The sequence below is a fragment of the Puma concolor genome, chromosome B3, assembly GCF_028749965.1.
Source record: "Puma concolor isolate L17-30 chromosome B3, mPumCon1.1.hap2, whole genome shotgun sequence".
Classification (NCBI taxonomy): domain Eukaryota; kingdom Metazoa; phylum Chordata; class Mammalia; order Carnivora; family Felidae; genus Puma; species Puma concolor.
The window spans coordinates 3,195,687-3,217,594 of NC_141672.1; the positions used below are offsets into that span (position 1 = coordinate 3,195,687).

Sequence of the window (21,908 nt, forward strand, 5' to 3'; positions counted from 1 at the left end):
GAGGGAGACACAGAATCAGAAACAGGCTCCAGGCTCTGAGCCATCAGCCCAGAGCCTGACGCGGGGCTCAAACTCACGGACCGTGAGATCGTGACCTGGTTGAAGTCGGACGCTTAACCGACTGCGCCACCCAGGCGCCCCTCATTTTATTTTTAGAGAGAGAGCGTGTGTACATGTGCAGGGGAGGGAAGGAGGGGGGAGGGAAGGAGCGGGGAGAGAGGAAGTGGGGGCTCTGGGTGGGAGGGAGGGAGAGAGGGAGAGAGGGAGACAGAGAGAGAGAGAGAGAGAGAGAGGAATCTCAAGCAGGCTCCATGCCCAACACGGAGCCCAATGTGTGACTTGATCCCAGGACCTTGGGATCATGACCTGAGCCGAAATCAAGAGTCCAACACCTAATCGACTGAGCCACCCAGGCACTCCATACATACATTTTTATTCTCATATTTTGAATATGTATAATCAAGAAGGGTTGTAGATTTCATTTACCATACTCTGGTTTGCTTTAGTTTAACCAGACTCATTATACTGATCTGGAGGCAGACACTGAACTGTAAGTAACAGGACTTTTGTAACTACTTTTGTTAACGGCTTGAACTGCGAGTTTGCTACAAGTCAATCTGGAAAGAAGCGGTATTAAGAAAGGAAAGGATAACAGAGCTGTTCAATGAAAAAGATTCCCAAAAAGACTTGTGCTTCACCTGATGGAAAAGGGGAAGGAAGGAAGTCCAGAGATTGGATATGGAAGCATTCCCAGGAAAAGAGGTGGAGAGAAAGAGGAAATACTGGCACTGGCAGTACAGCAGTGTCTAAGACTTAGAACACTGAGGGAGAGGTCATCTTTAAAACAGGTGACCTTGGGGCGCCTGGGTGGCGCAGTCGGTTAAGCGTCCGACTTCAGCCAGGTCACGATCTCGCGGTCCGTGAGTTCGAGCCCCGCATCAGGCTCTGGGCTGATGGCTCAGAGCCTGGAGCCTGTTTCCGATTCTGTGTCTCCCTCTCTCTCTGCCCCTCCCCCGTTCATGTTCTGTCTCTCTCTGTCCCAAAAATAAAAAAAAAAAAAAAAAAAAAAGGTGACCTTGTGGAAGATAGGAGAAATTAAGAACTTAGAGGGGGAACCAAATGACGTCCAGAGGCCATTCTCACCTGGGCTGTGCACTCTGGGATCCTCCTCTTTGCCCCAGGCCTATCAAATCAGAATTGGTGGGGGGAGGGCTGTTGTGAAGGAAACATGGGCTTTTTTCTTTTTTAACTCCACAGATGATTCTAGTGCACAGCAAGCGGTGGAAATTACTGGTTGAAGGAGGCTGAAGCAAAAGTGACCCAAACAACCCAGTGGTGGTAACAGTAAAAGTAATTGCACCGTACCCCACATGAAAAGCATGAACTGGTTCTCTCTCCGCCTTCAAAGTATACAGTTCTCTCATTTGTCCCACAACTAACATTCTCTGGGATGCCAAAAAGGCCACTACTGTCACAGAGCTCTGAGCATTAGCAGTGACTCCAAAACAAACAGCAGCTTTAAAAAGAAAACAGGCTGAGGAGCCTGGGTGGCTTAGTCGGTTAAGTGTCTGGCTTCAGCTCAGGTTCTGATCTCATGGTTTGTGAGTTCAAGCCCCATGTCAGCCTCTGTGCTGACAGTGTGGAGCTTGGAACCTGCTTCGGATTCTGTGTCTCCCTCTCTCTGTCTCTCCCCTGCTCACACTCTCTCTCTCTTGCTCTCTCAAAAATAAATAAATGTTAAAAAAGAAAAGAAAATAGGCTGAGTGGGTGTTAAGTAGGATTTCCCCACAAACACCCTCATAAAAGGAATCTATAGCCAATAATATTTTAATAAACCTTAGGCAACCTACTGTATATTTTGCATATACTTGAACTTAATGCCTTTTTTCCTTCATTATTTTTTACCAATTTTTTTTTTTTTTTTTTTTTTTTTTTTTTTAAAGCACAGGGATTTCCCTTTCTCTCCTACTGAAAGTCTGGATTGAAGAATGGTACTTGAATCTTACTCAAAAAATGCTTTGTTCCTGAGTCAGCAGGATCAACTAAGGGATGGATGCCCCACTGAAGGCCTGTCATATATTTTACCTGGATGAAGACATCCTTACCCAGTTCATGCAGCACCAAACTAGAAGTGACAGCTAATACAGAGGACTCACTATTCAAAAATACCTCAACAGACTGGAATTGTGGCAGAAAACCAATAAAATGAACTTTAGCAGGAATCAAATTCAGGTAAAGAAAAAAAAAATCAGGGGTGCTTGGGTGGCGCAGTGGGTTAAGCTTCTGACTCTTGATCTTGAGTCCACATCAGGCTCTGCTCTAATGGTGTGGAGCCTGCTTGGGATTCTGTCTCTCCTCTATGCCCCTCCTTTGCCTGTGTACAAGTGCTCTTTCTCAAAATGAATAAACATTAAAAAAAAAATCAGTTGTAGGAATCAGATAAACTAGGCCTATGTTGAGGGCAATTACTGCAGCTGGCCCAAGAGGCTGAGTATTGACTTTGGTGAAGGGACCAAGAAGACTCACTCAAAAGAGCTGGCTATGTCTGCAGTGGTAGAATGACCTTCCACAGCTCCATATGGCAAAAGAGAGAACAGTGTTGTAGATGTTTCTAGAAGACAGATGCTAGTGCCAACTAAGGGGAAAAATTAACTAGAGCCATCCAGCATGAACGAGACAGTATAAGGAAGTGTGCCTCTGTCCCTAGATGTGTTAAAACTGGCTATCTAACCAGATACCATAAATACATATTTTAAACAATTATTTCATTGCATATTATAAATCTCTTACTTTTAATTAAGTGGTTCCAGTTTAAGAAAAAGGAATTACTAGGGGCGCCTGGGTGGCGCAGTCGGTTAAGCGTCCGACTTCAGCCAGGTCACAATCTCGCGGTCCGTGAGTTCGAGCCCCGCATCGGGCTCTGGGCTGATGGCTCGGAGCCTGGAGCCTGCTTCCGATTCTGTGTCTCCCTCTCTCTCTGCCCCTCCCCCGTTCATGCTCTGTCTCTCTCTGTCCCAAAAATCAATAAAAAACGTTGAAAAAAAATTAAAAAAAAAAGAAAAAGGAATTACTGCTTCAATCGATTATGGCAGAGTAAGGTGACAACTAAGTTTCTGCCACCGAGAAGAATATTTCTAACATAACAAAATATTAGAAGAACCCAAGGGAAGGATGGAGAGTCACTGAAAAGTTTTTTTTTTTTTTTCAACGTTTATTTATTTTTGGGACAGAGAGAGACAGAGCATGAACGGGGGAGGGGCAGAGAGAGAGGGAGACACAGAATCGGAAACAGGCTCCAGGCTCTGAGCCATCAGCCCAGAGCCCGACGCGGGGCTCGAACTCACGGACCGCGAGATCGTGACCTGGCTGAAGTCGGACGCTTAACCGACTGCGCCACCCAGGCGCCCCTGAAAAGTTTTTTAAAAAAAAATTTTTTTTAACGTTTATTTATTTTTGAGATAGAGAGAGACAGAGCATGAATGGGGGAGGGTCAGAAAGAGGGAGACACAGAATCCGAAACAGGCTCCAGGCTCTGAGCTGTCAGCACAGAACCCGACGCGGGGCTCGAACTCACGGACCGCGAGATCAAGACCTGAGCCGAAGTCGGCCGCCCAACCGACTGAGCCACCCAGGCGCCCCGAGAGTCACTGAAAAGTTTACTGCACACAGATGACTGTTCCTTACAAGAGCCAGGCACCAAGGGCTCCGGTGGGGCCCAATGTGAGCTCTGGTGCATCTTCCTGCACTCAGCTCAGGGCCCTGCACCACCCTGCACACACACAGCTCTCTGCAGCCTGATAGTGCACCGCGTCCTGGGCTGTGCACGCAGTCTTGCCAACAATGAGTGAGGGTCCCCAGAACACGATGGGACTGCGAAGGTCTTTCCATCTTTTTTACTTGGCAAAAAAATACTTAGATCCTTCGAACCTAGGTAAAATTTTACTGCAAATCACACGGGTTCACCCAGAGTCCACTGCACTTATCTGACCCATCAGAGACATCACAGAGCTTGGTTCAGGAGGTCATGATGTATCTTTCTTTCTTCCTTCCTTTCCTCCCTTTCTCTCTCTCTCTCTTTCTTTCTTTTTTAATGTTTATTAATTTTTGAGAGAGAGAGTGAGAACATGGAGGAGAGGGGCAGAAAGAGAGGGAAAAAGGATCTGAAGCGGGCTCTGTGCTGACAGCAGAGAGCCCGATGCGGGGCTCAAACCCAAGAACTGCGAGATCATGACCTTAACTGAAGTCACATGCTTAACCGACTGAGCCACACAGGGGCCCTGGATACGATGTTTCTTAAGTGAATTAGTAAAAGGCCACCCCTATTTTTCATTTGAAATCTACAGGTTCTTGAAATACTATCTCCTCAGCCTGTGTTTTAAAATGTAGGTTACTCAGATATGGTGAGCCAAGACATCAGGACAAGCACTGAAAGGAGGCCATGCAGGGCCACATGGGGAAGCACCAGGGTCAGTCAGGATGTAGAAGGAGCAAGAGGGAATCATGGGAAAGAGACTTCATCTTGGTTTCCACAGGAAAGGAATGCCCAGGCAGGGTAACAGACTGGGGACTGGCTTGTCTGAACCATTTCAGGAGGCTCTCGGGTACAAATACAGTTTCTAATTATCTGGCACCTAGCCCTAGGATGATTAGGGCAGAGGAACTCCTGGAGTTTAGGAGCCAGATAAAGGTGATGGTTCTGAGTATGAGCTCTGGATTAATTCGTTTGCATATGAACAGTACACTCACAAGGGAGCAGTCTATTTCTAGGAATCAGCTGCCCTGGGAGGGACAGTCTATGACAGGTCAACATAGCCCCAAGTGCAGGAGCATCAAGAAAACAGAAAATAAACATCTGGGGGGCTCAGTGGGTTTAGCATCCAACTCCTGATTACGGCTCAGGTCAAGATCTCATGGTTCCTGGGCTCCGGCCTGCATCGGTCTCTGCACTGACAGGGCCAAGTCTGTTTGGGATTCTCTCTCTCTCTCCCTCTTTCTCTCTGCCCCTTCCCGATTCTATCAATAAGCAAACAAACAAACAACTTTAAAAAGGGGGGGAAGAAAATAGAAAATAAGAAAATATAGTTAATCCATCTCACTTTATTTTCTTCAAAACACTGACACGACGTAATATATTTATTTGCTGCTGCTCCCCTACTAGGATGTCAACTCCACTGAAGTGGAAGCTTCACTTGGTTCACTGTTGTATCCACACTGCTTACAACAGTGTTTGGCATACAGTAGGTATTTAATAATGTTTGTTGAATAAATGAGTGAATAAATGAACAAACCTGCATAAAAACCTGGCTTATGCAATGTTTGGAAGGAGAAGTGGAGTAAAGGCCTACTTTTTTTTTTTTTTTAACATTTATTTATTCTTGGGAGAGAGAGAGAGAGAGAGAGAAAGAGAGAGAGAGAGAGAGAGAGAGAGAGAGAGAGAGAGGCAGAGTGCAAGTGGGGGAGGGGCAAAGAAAGAGGGAGACAGAATCTGAAGCAAGCTCCAGGCTCCGAGCTGTCAACACAGAGCCTGACATAAGGCTTGAACTCACGAACCATGAGATCATGACCTGAGCTTACGGCTTAACCGACTGAGCCACCCAGGTGTCCCTTGGCCTACTTCTTTTAAGTACTTGAAATATTCCTCCAAACTTTAAACTATTAACTTCTCTATTGCTACTATAAAGGAAAGTCTCAGGTTAGTTCCAGTCCAAATTTTCACAAATCCTGAATTAGGGAAATTTACTAATTACAGTAAGGGGGGACAATGGAGCAGAAAGAGCCTCTATTTGGAAGCCAGACCAGGATTTCCATCTTTACCCACCACTTACTAGCTGGAGAACTGAACTATCTCCACTTCTTAGAGTCAGTAGCCCTCACTGGAAAATCAACAGAGTATGAAAATGAAAACATACCTATCAGACTAGCTAATGTGAAAAAGTTCAACACTTCTATGTATAAGAACACGGGAGGCACAGGCTCTAGTGCCTAATGACAATGAATCCCCACAAAACTAACACTCAAAGGTGACCATAGGACACTGCTTACCAAAATGTTCTATTATCTTAACAGTGGCAAACACATTTTCATTCAGTGTTCACTAATGTGTGACTTAAAGCTAACCACACCTGCCATGGAAGGACTGCCCAAGTACCCATCAATTATTACTTAAGGGACTTTGGGCAGGTTTCTTAATCATTCTGGCCTCTCTTTCCTGAATAACAGAACTTACCTTATGAAGTTGCAAAGAGTGAAATGAATGCTACGGACTGAACTGTGTTCCCCAAGATTTGTATGCTGAAGCCCTAACTCACAATGTGATGGTATTTAGAGCTGGGCATTTAGGAATTAAGTAGGTTTAAATGAGGTCTTAGGGTAGGTCCTCATGATGGATTAGTGCCCTTCTAAGTAGACATGTCTCTTTCTCTGCAATGTGAAAACACAGTGAGACAGCAGCCCTCTGCAAGCCAGAAAGACAGCTCTCACCAGAACCCAACCAAGCTAGCGCCCTGGTCTTGGGCTTCCCAGCCTCTCAAATTGTGTGAAATAAAGGTCTGTTGTTTATGCCACCCCACCTATGGCATTTTGTTGTAGCAGCTTGAGCAAACTAATACAATGAGTTCATACAGGTAATACACTTAGAAAAATGCTCAGCATTCACCAAATGCTCAAACATTAGCCATTACCAGAAATAGTCCACTGCAATTAAGTTCTACAAAAGAGACTGAGCCAGGGGCGCCTGGGTGGCGCAGTCAGTTAAGCTTCTGACTCTTGGTTTCGGCTCAGGTCATGATCTCACAGTTGGTGAGTTTGAGCCCCGCATCGGGCTCTACACTGACAGTGCAGAACCTGCTTGGGATTCCCTCTCTTCCTCTCTCTCTGCCCCTCCCCCCCCACACTCTCTATCTCTCTCTTTCAATAAATAAATAAATAAATAAACAAACTTAAAAAAAAAAAAAAAAAAAAAGACCGGGGTGCCTGGGTGGCTCAGTGGGTTGAGCGGCCGACTTTGGCTCAGGTCATGATCTCATAGTCTGTGGGCCCGAGCCCCACATCAGGCTCTGTGCTAACAGCTCAGAGCCTGGAGCCTGCTTTGGATTCTGTGTCTCCCTCTCTCTCTGCCCCTCCCCCGCTCATGCTCTCTCTCTCTCTCTCTCTCTCTGTCAAAAATAAATCAACATTAAAAATAAAATAAAAATGAAAAATAAAAAAGGGGGGAGAGAGAGAGAGAGAGAGAGAGAGAGAGAGAGAGAGAGACTGAGCTAGAACCCAACACTGAATTCTTAAGCTTTGCTTATTTCCTGTGAGGGGAAAATTTTACTCAAACAAAAAACACCCTTCACCCCTTCAAAACCAAGCAAACAAAAACTACTATTCAGCAGAACACACAAAAACAGCAAGAATTCATTCAGTCCTTATCGTGTGTCAGGTACTATTTTCTGCCCTTCTAAGGGCTTTTTTTTTTAATTTTTTTTTTTTTTAATTTATTTTTGAGACAGTGAGAGACACAGCATGAGCAGAGGAGGGGTAGAGACAGAGGGAGACACAGAATCCTAAGCAGGCTCCAGGTTCTGAGCTGTCAGCACAGAGCCCGACATGGGCCTCAAACTCACGAGCTGTGAGATCATGACCTGAGCCGAAGTTGGATGCTTAACTGACTGAGCCACCCAGGTGCCCCTTTAAAAAAAAATTTTTTTTTAATTTATAAGGGCTTTTAAATGTTAACTTGTTTATGCAATAACTTCTTTCTAGATAGGTCTCCTGAGGCAAAAGAAACAAAAACAAAAACAAAATATTGGGACTACACCAAAATAAAAAACTTATGCACAACAAAGGAAACAATCAACAAAACTAAAAGGCAACCTACTGAACGGGAGAAGATATTTACAAATGACATATTCAATAAAGTGCTAGTATCCAAACTATATAAAGAACTTATAAAACTCAACACCTAAAAACGAAATAATCCTATTTAAAAATGGGCAGAAGACGTGAACAGTCATTTTTCCAAAGAACGCACCCAGATGGCCGACACAGAAAAGAAATTCATCATCACTTATCATTAGGGAAATACAAATCAAAACTACAACGAGGTATTACCTCATGCCTATCAGAAGGCTAAAACCAACAACACAGGAAACAATAGGTGTTAGCTAGGATGTGGGAAAAGGGGAACCCTCTTGCACTCTTGGTGGGAATGCAAACTATGTAGCCATTCTGGAAAACGGTATGGAGGATCCTTGGTTAAAAACAGAATTATCCTACAACCCAGCAATCCCACTACTGGGTATTTACCCAAAGGATACAAAAATACTAATTCAAAGGATACAGGCATCCCTATGTGTACAACAGCATTATCTACAATAGCCAAATTATGGTAACAGCCCAAGTGTCCATCGATTGATAAATGAATAAAGATGTAGTATGTATGTGTATATACACATGTACACACATACATACATACAATGGAATATTACTCAGCTATAAAAAAGAATGAAATCTTGCCATTCGCAAAGATGTGGATCAAACTAGAGAATAGAATGCTGAGCAAAATAAGTCAGAGAAAGACAAAGACCATCTGCTTTCACTCCTGTGTAATTTTTTTTTTCATACATGAAATTTAAAACCAAACAAAGGGGCAAAAAAGAGAGAGAGGCAAACCAAGAAACAGACTCTTTAGAGAGAACACTCTGACGGTCACCAGAGGGAGGTGGAGGGGACAAGGATGAAACGGGTGATAGGGATTAAGGAGTGCACCTACTGTGACGAGCACCGGGTGTTGTGTGGAAATGTTGGATCACTATGTTGAACACCTGAAACTAATATTACACTTTATGTTAACTGGAACACAAAGAGAAACTTAAAAAGGGGTGCCTGGGTGGGTCAGTCGGCTAAAGCGTACAACTGTTGATTTCCACTGAGGTCATGATCCCAGGGTCATTGGGACTGGGCCCTGTGCTGGGCTCTGCACTGAGCATGGAGCCTGCTTAAGATTCTCTCTCCCCACCCCACCCCCACTCACCCTGCTTGCACTCTTTCAAAACAAATTGTTTTTGTTTGTTTGTTTGTTTGTTTTAACATTTATTTATTTATTTATTTTTATTTTTTTAATTTTTTTTTTCAACATTTATTTATTTTTGGGACAGAGAGAGACAGAGCATGAACGGGGGAGGGGCAGAGAGAGAGGGAGACACAGAATCGGAAACAGGCTCCAGGCTCTGAGCCATCAGCCCAGAGCCTGACGCGGGGCTCGAACTCACGGACCGCGAGATCGTGACCTGGCTGAAGTCGGACGCTTAACCGACTGCGCCACCCAGGCGCCCCAACATTTATTTATTTTTGAGACAGAGAGAGACAGAGCATGAACGGGGGAGGGTCAGAGAGAGGGAGACACAGAATCCGAAACAGGCTCCAGGCTCTGAGCTGTCAGCACAGAGCCCGACGCGGGGCTCGAACTCACGGACTGCGAGATCATTACCTGAGCCGAAGTCGGCCGCTCAACCGACTGAGCCACCCATGCGCCCAAAACAAATTGTTTTAATAAAATATTAACTTATTTAATTCTTACTACAGCCCTATTACCTACTGCTACTGTTCCCATTTTAAAAGTGAGGAAACTAAGACCTGGGGAGGTTAAGTGACTTGTCACACAGCTAAGCTGGGTTAAGCCTGGCTCTGAATCCATGTAGCCTGGCTTCATAATGTTCCCAACCATCACTCTATACTCTCTCTGTATGTTAACAGTCTACTCCAACACTGACAAAGAACAGTAGTTACTAGATGGATTACACTGAGTATACCTGAACGTCTTTAATAGGTAAATACCTTTTTAAAACTGAGCCATAACTTGCTTCTTAATGACAGACTAAAATAAGACCCAGCAAGATTACTTGCATATAATGAAATCAAATTTAAAAATGTGTAAAACCAGGGGCGCCTGGGTGGGCTCAGTCGGTTAAGCATCCTACTTCGGCTTACGTCATGATCCCACAACTTGTAGGTTCAAGCCCTGCATTGGGCTCTGTGCTGACAGCTCAGAGCCTGGAACTTGCTTCAGATTCTGTGTCTCCCTCTCTCTCTGCCCCTTCCCCTGCTCACGCTTTGTCTCTCTCCAAAAATAAACATTAAAAATTTAAAAAAATAAAAATAAAAATGTGTAAAACCAAAAAGACTAACATAGTTCTTATACCTGCTGCTTTCAAAACCATTATAGGTACACAACAATAAAAAGACTGACCTTAAAAACAACAACAACAAAAAAGGATGACCAAAAACATTTACAAAGAGAAAACATCTTAGGAATAGTAGTTCAAAGTTGAAAAGTACAAAAACAATGGAGAAAAATATCTCTTAACAGAATCTAACATTTACTAATGCAATGGCTGGAAAAATAAAAAGAAAAATGAAGAGATCTGTCTATGAAAATAACATCAGTTTACAAATGTGCAATCAATTCAGGTTTACTTATATGAATTTATTAAATGTGCATGATTCAATGTGCAAGCCTGAATAATGTGAATATTTTGAAACGGGACACTATTGTAACACGCATGTTAAAAACACTCTTGAATGAGCCAGTCCACATTTTTTGATAAGTGGCAATACAAAAAGATTACATTTTATTGATGGCACAATGTTCCTTGAAGTGAATGTTAGCTTCTAAGGCAGTGCCCTAAGTTTCAAGGATTAAAATCACATTATATAAAGAGAGCTGTTCCTGATACAGATGTGATACAATTGTGCACAGTGCTGAGGAAGAAAAAAGGCTGTGTGAAGCACTATCCCAAAGGCAAAGATGCCATGTACACTCTACCCTACAGCAACTTTTCCATGGGAAAGCAATTCAGTGAAAAAGAATCATAAAGAAATATAGAGAGAATGCTTTTAATTTATAAGAAAAGAATATGAACCAATACACATTATTTAAAACAGTGCCCTATACTTCAATAAATGGTGCTGGGAAAACTTGACAGCTACATGCAAAAGATGAAACCGTATGGAAAACAGGATGAAGGTCCCTCAAAAAAAAAAAAAAAAAAAAAAAAAAAAAAGATGAAAATAGACCACTTTCTCACACCACACACAAAAATAAAGTCAAAAGGGATTAAAGGCCTAAATGTCAGACCTGAAACCATAAAACTCCCAGAAGAAACCACAGGCAGTAATTTCTTTGACATTGGCCATAGAAACATTCTTCTAGATGTCTCCTCAGACAATTGAAACAAACGTGAAATTACACTATTGAGACTACACCAAAATAAAAAGCTTTTATGCAGCAAAGGAAACCATCAACAAAACAATAAAGCAACCTACTAAATGAAAGAGGATATTTACAAACCATATACCCAATAAGGGGTCAATATCCAAAATACAGGATATTAAACTAGAATCCTCAATAAACTTCTCATATACTAATTTTAGTTTTGAATACCAAATTTATTAACCCTTAACTTACTTATTAAAACCAAGTCCTTAGATATATGAAGAAATTAACGTTTAAAGTAATGGATACAATTTTATCTTCAGAACAAAGAACTGCAACTTTTGGGTCCATTCCAAAAGCCACCTTGAGTGCCATTAAGACTCACTTTGGCCTGCAGAACCAACTTGTTTACCATTTTTAGTGCAAGATAAACTCCCTCCCTCCTACTTCTCTCTCTCTCTCTCTCTCTCTCTCTCTCTCTCTCTCTCTCTCCCTCCCTCCCTCCCTCCCTCCCTCCCTTCCACACACACACACACACACACACACACACACACACACACACACGACTTCAAAATTACAATGATATAAATGGAAAACAATCATTAGGAAAACATTAGGAATTTATACAGGGAAATATGCTTACAGTATCTTACATGAGAAATGCTTTGCAGTTTATAGTCTTTTAAGTGCATTATTTTTATTAATTCATCCATCATGAGCAGATGAAATTATCTCTATTTAAAAAAAATTTTTTTTAACATTTATTTATTTTTGAGAGACAGAGAGAGGCAGAGTATGAGTAATGGAGGGGTAGAGAGAGAGGGAGACACAGAATTCGAAGCAGGCTGCAGGCTCCGAGCTGGCAGCACAGAGCCCGATGCCAGGACTGAACTCACAAACCGCGAGATCATGACCTGAGCTGAAGTCAGACGCTCCACCGACTGAACCACCCAGGCGCCCCGAAATTATCTCTATTTTAAAGATGAGAAAGCCAAGGTTAAGAAAGTTAGCTTGAGACAGTTAGCTCGAGGTCAAGTTAGACATTTCACTAAGTGGCAAAGCCAGGACTTAAATTAGGACTACCTGTTCCTAGTTCAGGGTCTCTAAAACCCCAACTAGGATTGGCCAAATTTAGAAATCAAACAAAGTATGTAAAAAGGCTATGCAAGACTAAAAAGAACAAGAAGGATTTTATTATGAAGATCATTAATCATTTGCTAATGCACCAGTGAAATACCTATGCCAAGCCCCTAATCTGAGCAATTAAATCTCTCTAGGCCAGTCATCAAGACTTTCAAAAGAGGTCCACAGAATTCTAACATGCACCAGGGTTGAAAATTTCAGATCTCCATTAGATGATACAAATGGCAACAGTGCATTACAAACACGTTTTTCAATTATTTTTATTTTTACATTTTCCTATGAATTAATCATCAGTTCTTAATTAGACATAGTGACAGAATTTAATAAAACCCAAAGTGCTGACCTTAAAGACCTCAGTATTAGCTATAAGAAAGGTGTATAACTCTACATTAAGAGTAATCACACAAAAATGTTTTTAAAAAAATCTGTTCTAGTTGATACTTAAGAGTATTCAGTTAAAATGTACAGCCTTCAGTTTGTGCTATTAAGAACACTTAAAAATCATTATATTCATCTGAAGGAAAAAAAAATCCAACAACTTTTTGTACAATACTACATCTAAGTTGCATTCATGTTGGAATCAGAATCTTTACTGTACTAAACATAATAATTAAAAATAACAGGTGTACTGAAGGGACAAATTTGATGGCAATTTGTACCGAAAATCATTTTAAAAACACTGGATACTGAACCAATCTTACCTTTTGTAGACTTGTTGGATTCAACTGAGTTTTGTCAATTATTTTTATTGCAACCTAGAAAAAAATAAATAAATATTACAGGTTTTAAGAATTTTGTAATTATAAACTAACTGGTAATAGTTTTATAAATGCCCAATCATGTGGGCATTTACCTAAAAAACTAAAACTCAACTAGTTATAATAATATTTTATACTTTATAAATATTTTTTAATTGAAAAGAGGGGCTTCATGCAAATACGAGTATTGTTAGAACATTTATATTTAAGTTACTTATAGACATGGGGAGAAACATCTCCCACAAGGTAGAGACAGAGAAAGAAAGAGAGATTATACAATGAAAACACTTCTAAAAATAGAGGACAATGAAGCAACTCTCCCATTCCCTATTTAACAATACTTAATTTTTTTTTTAATTCCCCGGGGTGGGGGTGGGGGTGGTTGCACCGTTCCTGGAGGTACTGCAATACCAGGGGGATGTGTGGAGTGGATGGAGCAAGCTCCTATTTCACCTCCTAGTTCCAAAAACCCATTTAATATATTGTCCTCCGATAGAGGACATATCAGATATTAAACTGATAAGAAACAGATACTACACTTGGTCTTGGCCAAAAGGCTGAGAAGCAACCCAGTATTTTAATTTCATCTGACTCTGACAAAATTGATCTGATCCAAGGGCAGGAAGTACAGCTTTTACAGATTTATACAGCCCAGAATGCCTTGCTCAGAGTGTCTTACACACAGTAAGAGCTTGATAATTGAGTAAATATACGAACCAACAGGTTGGATTCAATCTGAAAACTTCAAAAACATTAAAAGAAAAAAAAAGAAAGAAAGAAAAGCCCTTTAGGTAGTTAAAGAAGGAAAAGGGACTAGTTCCAGAACAATCTGTAGGCTAACCAAGTGAAACATGTACAGCGGCAAAAAATGGGTCACCCAGGAGCCTTTGTTCAGAAAGGGGTGAGTAAACCCCAAGCAGTCTAAAAAACAAGCCACTAAGATACAGGAAGAAAGAACTATAGCTTCTAGTTATATGTGTTTATCAATTAAAAAAAATCAGTTTTACTAATATTTACTAAATGGACCTACAGCAGCATCCTTATCTGGTAGGCTGTCACTACCAGAATAAAAGGATTTCTAGGAACTACACATATCCAGAATGAGGGGAGAGGGTGACAGTAGGGGATGGAAGGGAATATAAGTGAAGAGAGAAACTTTGCCATGAACTGAGGAACATAATTAACTCAGCTTTGCATCTGAGGTCCAGAAAAACAATGACCTCACCCCACATTGATGATGCTGTTCCTACTGTGCATCCTTCAGGACACAGATCCAGTAAGAAGCACCAATGAAGAAAGGGACTATAGTCAAAGTCTGGGGAAAGCGCTTGAAGATTCTCTATGTCAACGGTGCTCCAACTTTTTGTCGCCCTTTACACCCTTAAAGATTACTGATGATCCCAAATGTGGATTATATCTATCAATATTTACCTTATTACAAATGAAAACTGAGAAATGTAAAAATAAGTATTGAACATAATAACATTCATTTCAACTAATAAGATTCAACAAATGGTGCTGGGAAAACTGGATATCCAAGAAGTTGGACTCTTACCTAACATCATCTACAAAAATTACTGCAGAGTGGATCAAATATCTAAATGTAAGATTTAAAACTATCAAACTCTTGGGACACCCAGTCAGCTCAGTCAGTAGTAGAGCATGCAACTCTTGACCTCAGGGTTGTGAGTTCGAGCTCCACGCTGGGTGTGGAGCATACTTTAAAAAAAAAAAAAAAAAAAAAAAGTAAAGAAAACAGCAAAAAACTATCAAACTCTTAGAAGAAAACATACAACAAAAGCTTCACAACACCTGACTGAGCAATGGTTTCTTGGATGACACAAAAGGCACAGGCAACAAAAGAAAAAACCCAGCCAAATCAGACTATAAAATTTTTAAATTTTGTGCATCAAAAGACAGTATCAACAGAGTATAAAAAGGCAACACAGAGAATGCTAGAAAATATGTGCAAATCAAAGATGTGATATGGGATTAATATCCAGAACATATAGAGAACTCCTAAAGCTCAACAACAAAAACCCAATTTAAAAATGGGTGAAAGCCTTAAAGAGACATTTATTCAAAGAAGATATACAGTGGGTATCTCAAACAATGCAAGGTTTCAGGGTACCACCCCTCTCCAGCACAAATATCGATGATAGCTTTTGACTCCCCCAAAACTTAAGTACTAAAAGCCTACTGTTGAGCTGAAACCTTACCAATAACAGTCGATTAATACATATTTTGTACGTTATGTGTATTCTTAAACTAAGCTAGAGAAAAGAAAATCTCATTAAGAAAATGATACAGAAGATAAAATATATTCATAGTACTGTACTACTGCATTTATTGAGAAAAAATCTATGTATAAGTAGACCTGCACAGTTCAAGCCGTGTGGTTCAAGGGTCAACTGTACAAATGGCCAGTAAGCACATAAAAAAGATACTTAACATCACTGATCATTAGGGAAATGCAAATCACAACTACGAGATGCTACTTCACACCGATCAAGATGGCTACTATAAAAACAAACAAACAAACAAACCTGTAAGAAAACAACAAGTTGTAAGGATGTTGGGAAATTGGAACCCTGTGCACTGTTGGTAGGAATGTAAAATGGTACAGCTGTGGAAAGCAGTATAGAGTGCCTCAAAAACATTAAAAATAGAATTACCATATAATAGAGCAATTCCATTTCTGGGTATGTACCCAGAAAGCAGGGACTTAAATAGATTCTTGTACAGCTGTGTTCATAGCAGCATTATTCACAATAGCTAAGACATGGAAGACACCCTAGCATCCACTAAGTGATGAATGGGTAAGTCTAATGTGGTGTCTCATACAGTAGAGTATTATTCAGTCTTAAAAAGGGAAGAAATTTTGAAACATGCTACAGCATGAATGAACCTTGAGGACACTATGCTAAATGAAGTAAGCCAGACACAAAAGGACAAATACTATATGATTCCACTTTATGAGGTTCGTAGAAAGTTCACATTCATAGACACATAAAATAGAATGGGGAATGCCAGGAGATGAGGAAAGGAAAGAATGGGGAGTTAGTGTTTAATGGGTATAAAGTTTCAGCTTTACAAGATGAAAAAAGGTCTGGAGATATATGAAGGTGATGGCGGCACATTATAAATGTATTCAAAACTACTGAAACCTACACTTAAAACCAGTTAAAATGGTAAATATTATGTTACGTGTATTTTATCACAATTAAAAAAACTGGGAAAAAAAGCCCATTATATGTTAATATAAATAACATCAGTTTGAAATTTTCATATATCCTTCTGTATTCAATCTGTTGTAATACCACACATCATAGAGCCTCTGAAAAATTTTACTTTACATTCATGAGAAAGAGTGGGAAAAGTAATATCTTAATAGTATTACAAAAATAGCTTAGACTTTGCAAACCCCCTAAAATGTTCTCGGAGAAATCTCCAGAAATCTCTTCATATTAACACTTAAAAAAAAAAAAAAAAAAAACCCCAAAAAAACCAAACTACCCTGCTTCAATTGGTCTAAAGTCTCCATCGCCTAAGTTATTTGATCACTACCTGTGAACCCATTAATCTCCAGAGGGGCTAGAGAAACACTGCTAACAAGGCATGTCTGACCCTGGAGTGGAAGGACCCACCACCTCATCCCATCCTCACCTGGGGAGGTTAAAAAAAAAAAAAAAAAAAAAATCAGAATTGGAGAAGCAGAGAGTTATAGCATGTTATGTGCTTGAAAAAAGCAAAGACAGAATTCTAATTCTGTATTCGGAAAATCGAGGTCTTGATGGAAACTACAGTAAATAAAGCGAAAGGAAATACTGGTGGCTGGAATATACAAACAATGACCACCCTGTTCATATCTCACTTGGTGACTGCCTTACTATTATAACCCTAGCACACTACCAGGGACATAAACAGCATTTAATAAATGCCTCCTGCATTGATGTGAGGCCCTGAACCTCCATAATCAGTGAGCACACACATTAGAGATAGAGACAGAGGAGTGAAGAAATAGGATTTCTGGTGTTTTAACAGATATCAGTGTGATTTTTAAAATTACATTGTTTTTTTTTGGTTAATATTTATTTTTGAGAGAGAAAGAAGAGTGAGGCAGAGTGCAGGAGGGAGAGGGGCAGAGAGAGAGGGAGACACAGAATCCGAAGCAGGCTCCAGGCTCCCAGCTGTCAGCACAGAGCCTGACGCAGGGCTTGAACACACAAACCACGAGATCAAGACCTGAGCCAAAGTCAGACACAACTGACTGAGCCACCCAGGCGCCCCATAAAAATTACATTATTTTAAAGTTTAATGAATAAATTTTATTCAAATTTTACTTTCATAAGTAATCTTGTGTGGCATCTATAGATCTCCCAATTTCCAAAGAAATCATACTATTCTTTTCTGGCCACCATTCTGTTTTCCTCCCCCTTCTCATGGCCAGATCTAGTACATACGCTGCCTTTCTGGTTCTTCTTCCCTCTGATCTTCTGAGACCTGGTTTCTATTCTCACGACCAGACTCTTGATCACTAGCCACTCTTGGCTCTGTTCAGTATGTCTTTTACTCTAAAGATTCTATTAAGCATTTTCTTTTTCAAATACTGCTATTCAAATAGTATTTAAAGCAAAAACAGGAGCAAAAATATGTCTCATTCAGCTAAATCAAACTGTAGAAGAGAGTCATTTTATTAAAAGTAAGTGTCCTAGAGTGAAACACTGTCATTTAACATGATGGTGTATGTGTGGCAATGAAGCCTGAGGGGGAAGTTCCTAATCCCCTCTTCCTTTCCAGCTCCTTGCTGGGATGACTCAACTACCAAAATAACCTTGGCCCAGAGCTGGAGCCTGCAGGAGAGTTCTGACCTTGAGGTCAATAAAAAAAAGGCAATTGTGGGGGCATCACCAGGTGCCTGAGAAAGATAGAGACTGTAGAGAAGACCACACACACACACACACACACACACACACACACACACCCCAAGGTCATGGAGTTTTCTGGAGTTTTTTTTGGGGGGGTTGGGGTGGGGGAGGGCATGCACAGCAAAAGCCAAGGGAGTTCACTAGGCGAGGAAAGAGGAGTGTCCCTGCCACTTGTTGTGTAAAGTTCTGGGAAATTCCATTTTTCACCCTGATGCCAGAAACAAAGTGGAAAATTACAACATAGGGATAAAGACAGCTCATACATGAGAAGGACTTCCCCAAGCATATGTCACCCTAGCTGGCCCCACAAACCTATAGCAAACACCGACCAGAGAAATAAATATCCTTATCTTCCACTTCCTGTCAATTTTCTACTGGTCAAAAGGCCCCAATATCCTGCTCCCGACATGCATTAAAGCATCCACAAACACTAAAAGAGCAGGCAAAAAAACAATCCCAAGTCCTTTAAGAGAATGCAGTAGCCCAGAAGGATGAATTATTAGTCAGCTCAGGCTGCCATAGCAAAAATGGCATAGGCTGAATGGCTTAAACAACAGAAATTTCTTCAACGTTTATTTATTTTTGCGACAGAGAGAGACAGAGCATGAACAGGGGAGGGGCAGAGAGAGAGAGGGAGACACAAAATCGGAAACAGGCTCCAGGCTCTGAGCCATCAGCCCAGAGCCTGACGCGGGGCTCGAACTCACGGACCGCGAGATCGTGACCTGGCTGAAGTCGGACGCTTAACCGACTGCGCCACCCAGGCGCCCCAGAAATTTCTTTTCTCACAGATTAGGAGGCTGAGGTCTAAGATCAGAGTCTGACCAACACAGTCAGTTCCTGGTGAGGTTTCTCCTCTGGGCTTGCAGATGGCTCCCTTCTCACAGTGTCCTTACATGGTAGAGAGGAGCCAAGCTCTCTGGTGTCTCTTCCTATAAGGACACTTAACCTACTGGATCAGGACCCTACCTTTGTGACCTAATTTAACCTAACTACTTCCACAAAAGCCCTATCTCCAAATACACAGGGGGTTAGGATTTAATATATGATATTGAAAGACACAATTCAGTCCATAGCAATGAACACTACGCCAAACAACTACGGTACTTGACTACAAAATAAAACTCCAAATTAAAACATAAGGCACAACACATGGAAGAATGTCACAAACATAAAGTGCAGTGAAAGAGGCAAACACAAAATATATACCATGATTCCATTAATACAACGTTAAGAAAAAAAAAATATCTACGGTGCTAGAAGTCAGGACAGTGGTCACCTTGGGAAAGAAGGGCAGACAGGTGATTAGCCGATAGAAGGGAAGCTTCCGGAGTTCAAGTCATAGTATAGTTTTGCCCTGGGTCGTGGTTATGCAAATGTGTTTACTTTGTGCTAATTCATCAAGGTGTACACTTACAATGTGGGCACTTTTTCTGGATGTGTGTTGGATTTCAATAAAGAGTTTATTTTTTAAAAAGTCAATCACGACTCTAAATAACCATAATGAAAAAAACAGTAGGTAACGTTTAAAACTGAAAAATAAGTAAGAGCATGCTATGTGTCAACTATACTTCAATAAAAACAATTTTTAAAGAATAAAAGCATGTTAAAGATATAGTAGTAAAACCTAAAGAATCAGTTTATATTGTACACCTAAAACTACTATAACACTGAATGTTAACTAACTGGAATTAAAAATAAAACTTAAAAAAAAAAAGGAATCCGTTTAGAAGACTGAAAAGTGACTATCTTGGAAGAGTAGGGAATGGAGGTGGGGGAGCAAGGGACACTTTTTTTTAAACAAGCCTGTACTCTTTAAACTGTGTAATATATAACTTGAATAAGTAAGCAGATGTGGGGCACCTGGGTGGCTCAGTCAGTTAAGCATCTGACTCTTGATTTTTCCTCAGGTCATGATCTCATGGTGCATGAGTTCAAGTCCTGCAGTGGGCTCTGTGCTGACAGCACGGAGCCTGCTTGGGATTCTCTCTCTTTCTCCCTCCCCCCCGCCCCTCCCCCCCTCAAAATAAATAACTAACTAAATGATTTTTCATAACCATAATGAGACATTTGGTTAAAGATAGCATCATATACATTTCTCTCTTCTCCCACCTGATGGCCCAGCTAAAAAATAAAGAATGACAAATAATGGCAAAGAGAATGAGAGAGGTACCATCAGTATACAAGCGACTTTAAACAATTTCTGGAAAATAAAAATCTGAAGCACATGTGGCAGGGTGCATACAAGCCTAGGGTGTACTCAAAGAAGGCTACAATCCATGAAAAACTTAACTGAGGAAGTCACTTTGTGCTGTGTATGTGGAAGGTCCCAAGCTATATAAGAGCAACTTTCCTACTGGCTACCTGGAAGCTAAGCTGGGCACTTGACCAGCAGCTTCCATAAACCCCATCCTATGTAGAGGGCTCTCAGTTTGCTTCCTAGTGCTCCCCTCTTGAAAACATTAACAGTGAATCAAAAACCATCAGATATACAAGGAAAGCCTATGACTTTCCCTAATACCCTTCTCCATGTATCTGTTCAGGGAAAACACCAGATAACTGAGTCTTCTCTTTCAAAAACAGAGACAGTTGATTATTGTCGGGTATGGTAATTATGTTCTATAAAGCCACTGTGAACACTGAATCAGCAAATACTGGAAGCACTGTTCCTAGAAGAAATACAGGGTTAGGCTCCTTTGGGCCCCGGATCATAAAAATTTTCACCAACTGATCAATATAACCTTGTTTTATGTGTGTTTCTCTTTAAGGACACCTTATTTACTACATATCATTGATTCGTTAACATAGAATTCTCAGCCAAGAGCAGAATTTAATTCACATCTGAATGAGGCTTATCTAACATATGTGTTTTCTTTATCAGGCACAACACAGCCTTGCACTTAGAAACACTGGCCAGGGGGCACCTGGGTAGCTCAGTCGGTTAAGCATCAAACTTCAGCTCGGGACATGATCTCACAGTTCCTGGGTTCGAGCCCCGCGTCGGGCTCTGTGCTGACAGCTCGGAGCCTGGAGCCTGCTTCGGATTCTGTCTCCCTCTATCTCTCTGCCCCTCCCCCACTCATGCTCTGTCTCTCAAAAAATAAAATAAAATAAAAAACCCACAAAACACTGGCTAGTACTTCAGGCCAACTCTTGGGGGCCATTTTAAACAGCAAAGTTGACAACAAAAAGCACAAAAATGCAAAAAACACGGACTACACAGACCACAAAAAGAGCATTTGTTTATAGTATGAAAGCTGAGGGGCGCCTGGGTGGCGCAGTCGGTTGGGCGTCCGACTTCAGCCAGGTCACGATCTCGTGGTCCGTGAGTTCGAGCCCCGCGTCGGGCTCTGGGCTGATGGTTCAGAGCCTGGAGCCTGTTTCCGATTCTGTGTCTCCCTCTCTCTCTGCCCCTCCCCCGTTCATGCTCTGTCTCTCTCTGTCCCAAAAATAAATAAACGTTGAAAAAAAAAAAACATATTTATAGTACGAAAGCTGAAACAAGGCAGAGAACATCATCACCTTGTTGGAGCTCAACTGGGGATGCACACATTGGGCAATTCAAACTTTTTGATGCTTTGTGCATGTCCACAAATACTGCAAAAGCACCACAAGTATTGATTCTGGAATTACAAACAAATTGTAGTGAGTAGGTGAATTTACGAATAAGATCAACCATATCTGTCCTAGAGATGGGTGGTGGTGACGGTTGCACAACAATGCAATTGTACTTAATGCCACTGAACTGTACACTTAAAACGGTTAAGACTGTAGTTTTGTTATACACATTTTATAATAAAAGAGTGTAACAACTGTGTGATTAAGTGATTCTTAATTTGTACTAATTGGGTTAGGCGAGGCTTTTCTCTTTTTCTGCACACT

At 41.0% G+C, this 21,908-nt stretch overlaps 1 protein-coding gene and 1 non-coding gene across 13 annotated transcripts in view; both read right to left on the bottom strand.

Annotated features, from left to right (window-relative positions):
* MARK3 (microtubule affinity regulating kinase 3) overlaps window positions 1-21,908 on the bottom strand; it is a 115,991-nt gene that overhangs the window by 61,161 nt on the left and 32,922 nt on the right. For 10 of the 12 annotated variants that reach the window (XM_086708724.1, XM_086708727.1, XM_086708722.1 and 7 more), the window contains one exon: window positions 13,042-13,095. The exons of the other annotated variants lie outside the window; for them this stretch is intronic. In XM_086708724.1, the coding sequence (XP_086564850.1) occupies window positions 13,042-13,095 (54 nt within the window). Of the gene's footprint in view, window positions 1-13,041; window positions 13,096-21,908 lie in introns of those variants that run through there. 12 annotated transcript variants of the gene reach the window in all.
* LOC112856691 (U2 spliceosomal RNA) lies at window positions 13,476-13,667 on the bottom strand. Its single transcript, XR_003223238.1, has one exon. It is a non-coding gene; the product is annotated as a U2 spliceosomal RNA (small nuclear RNA).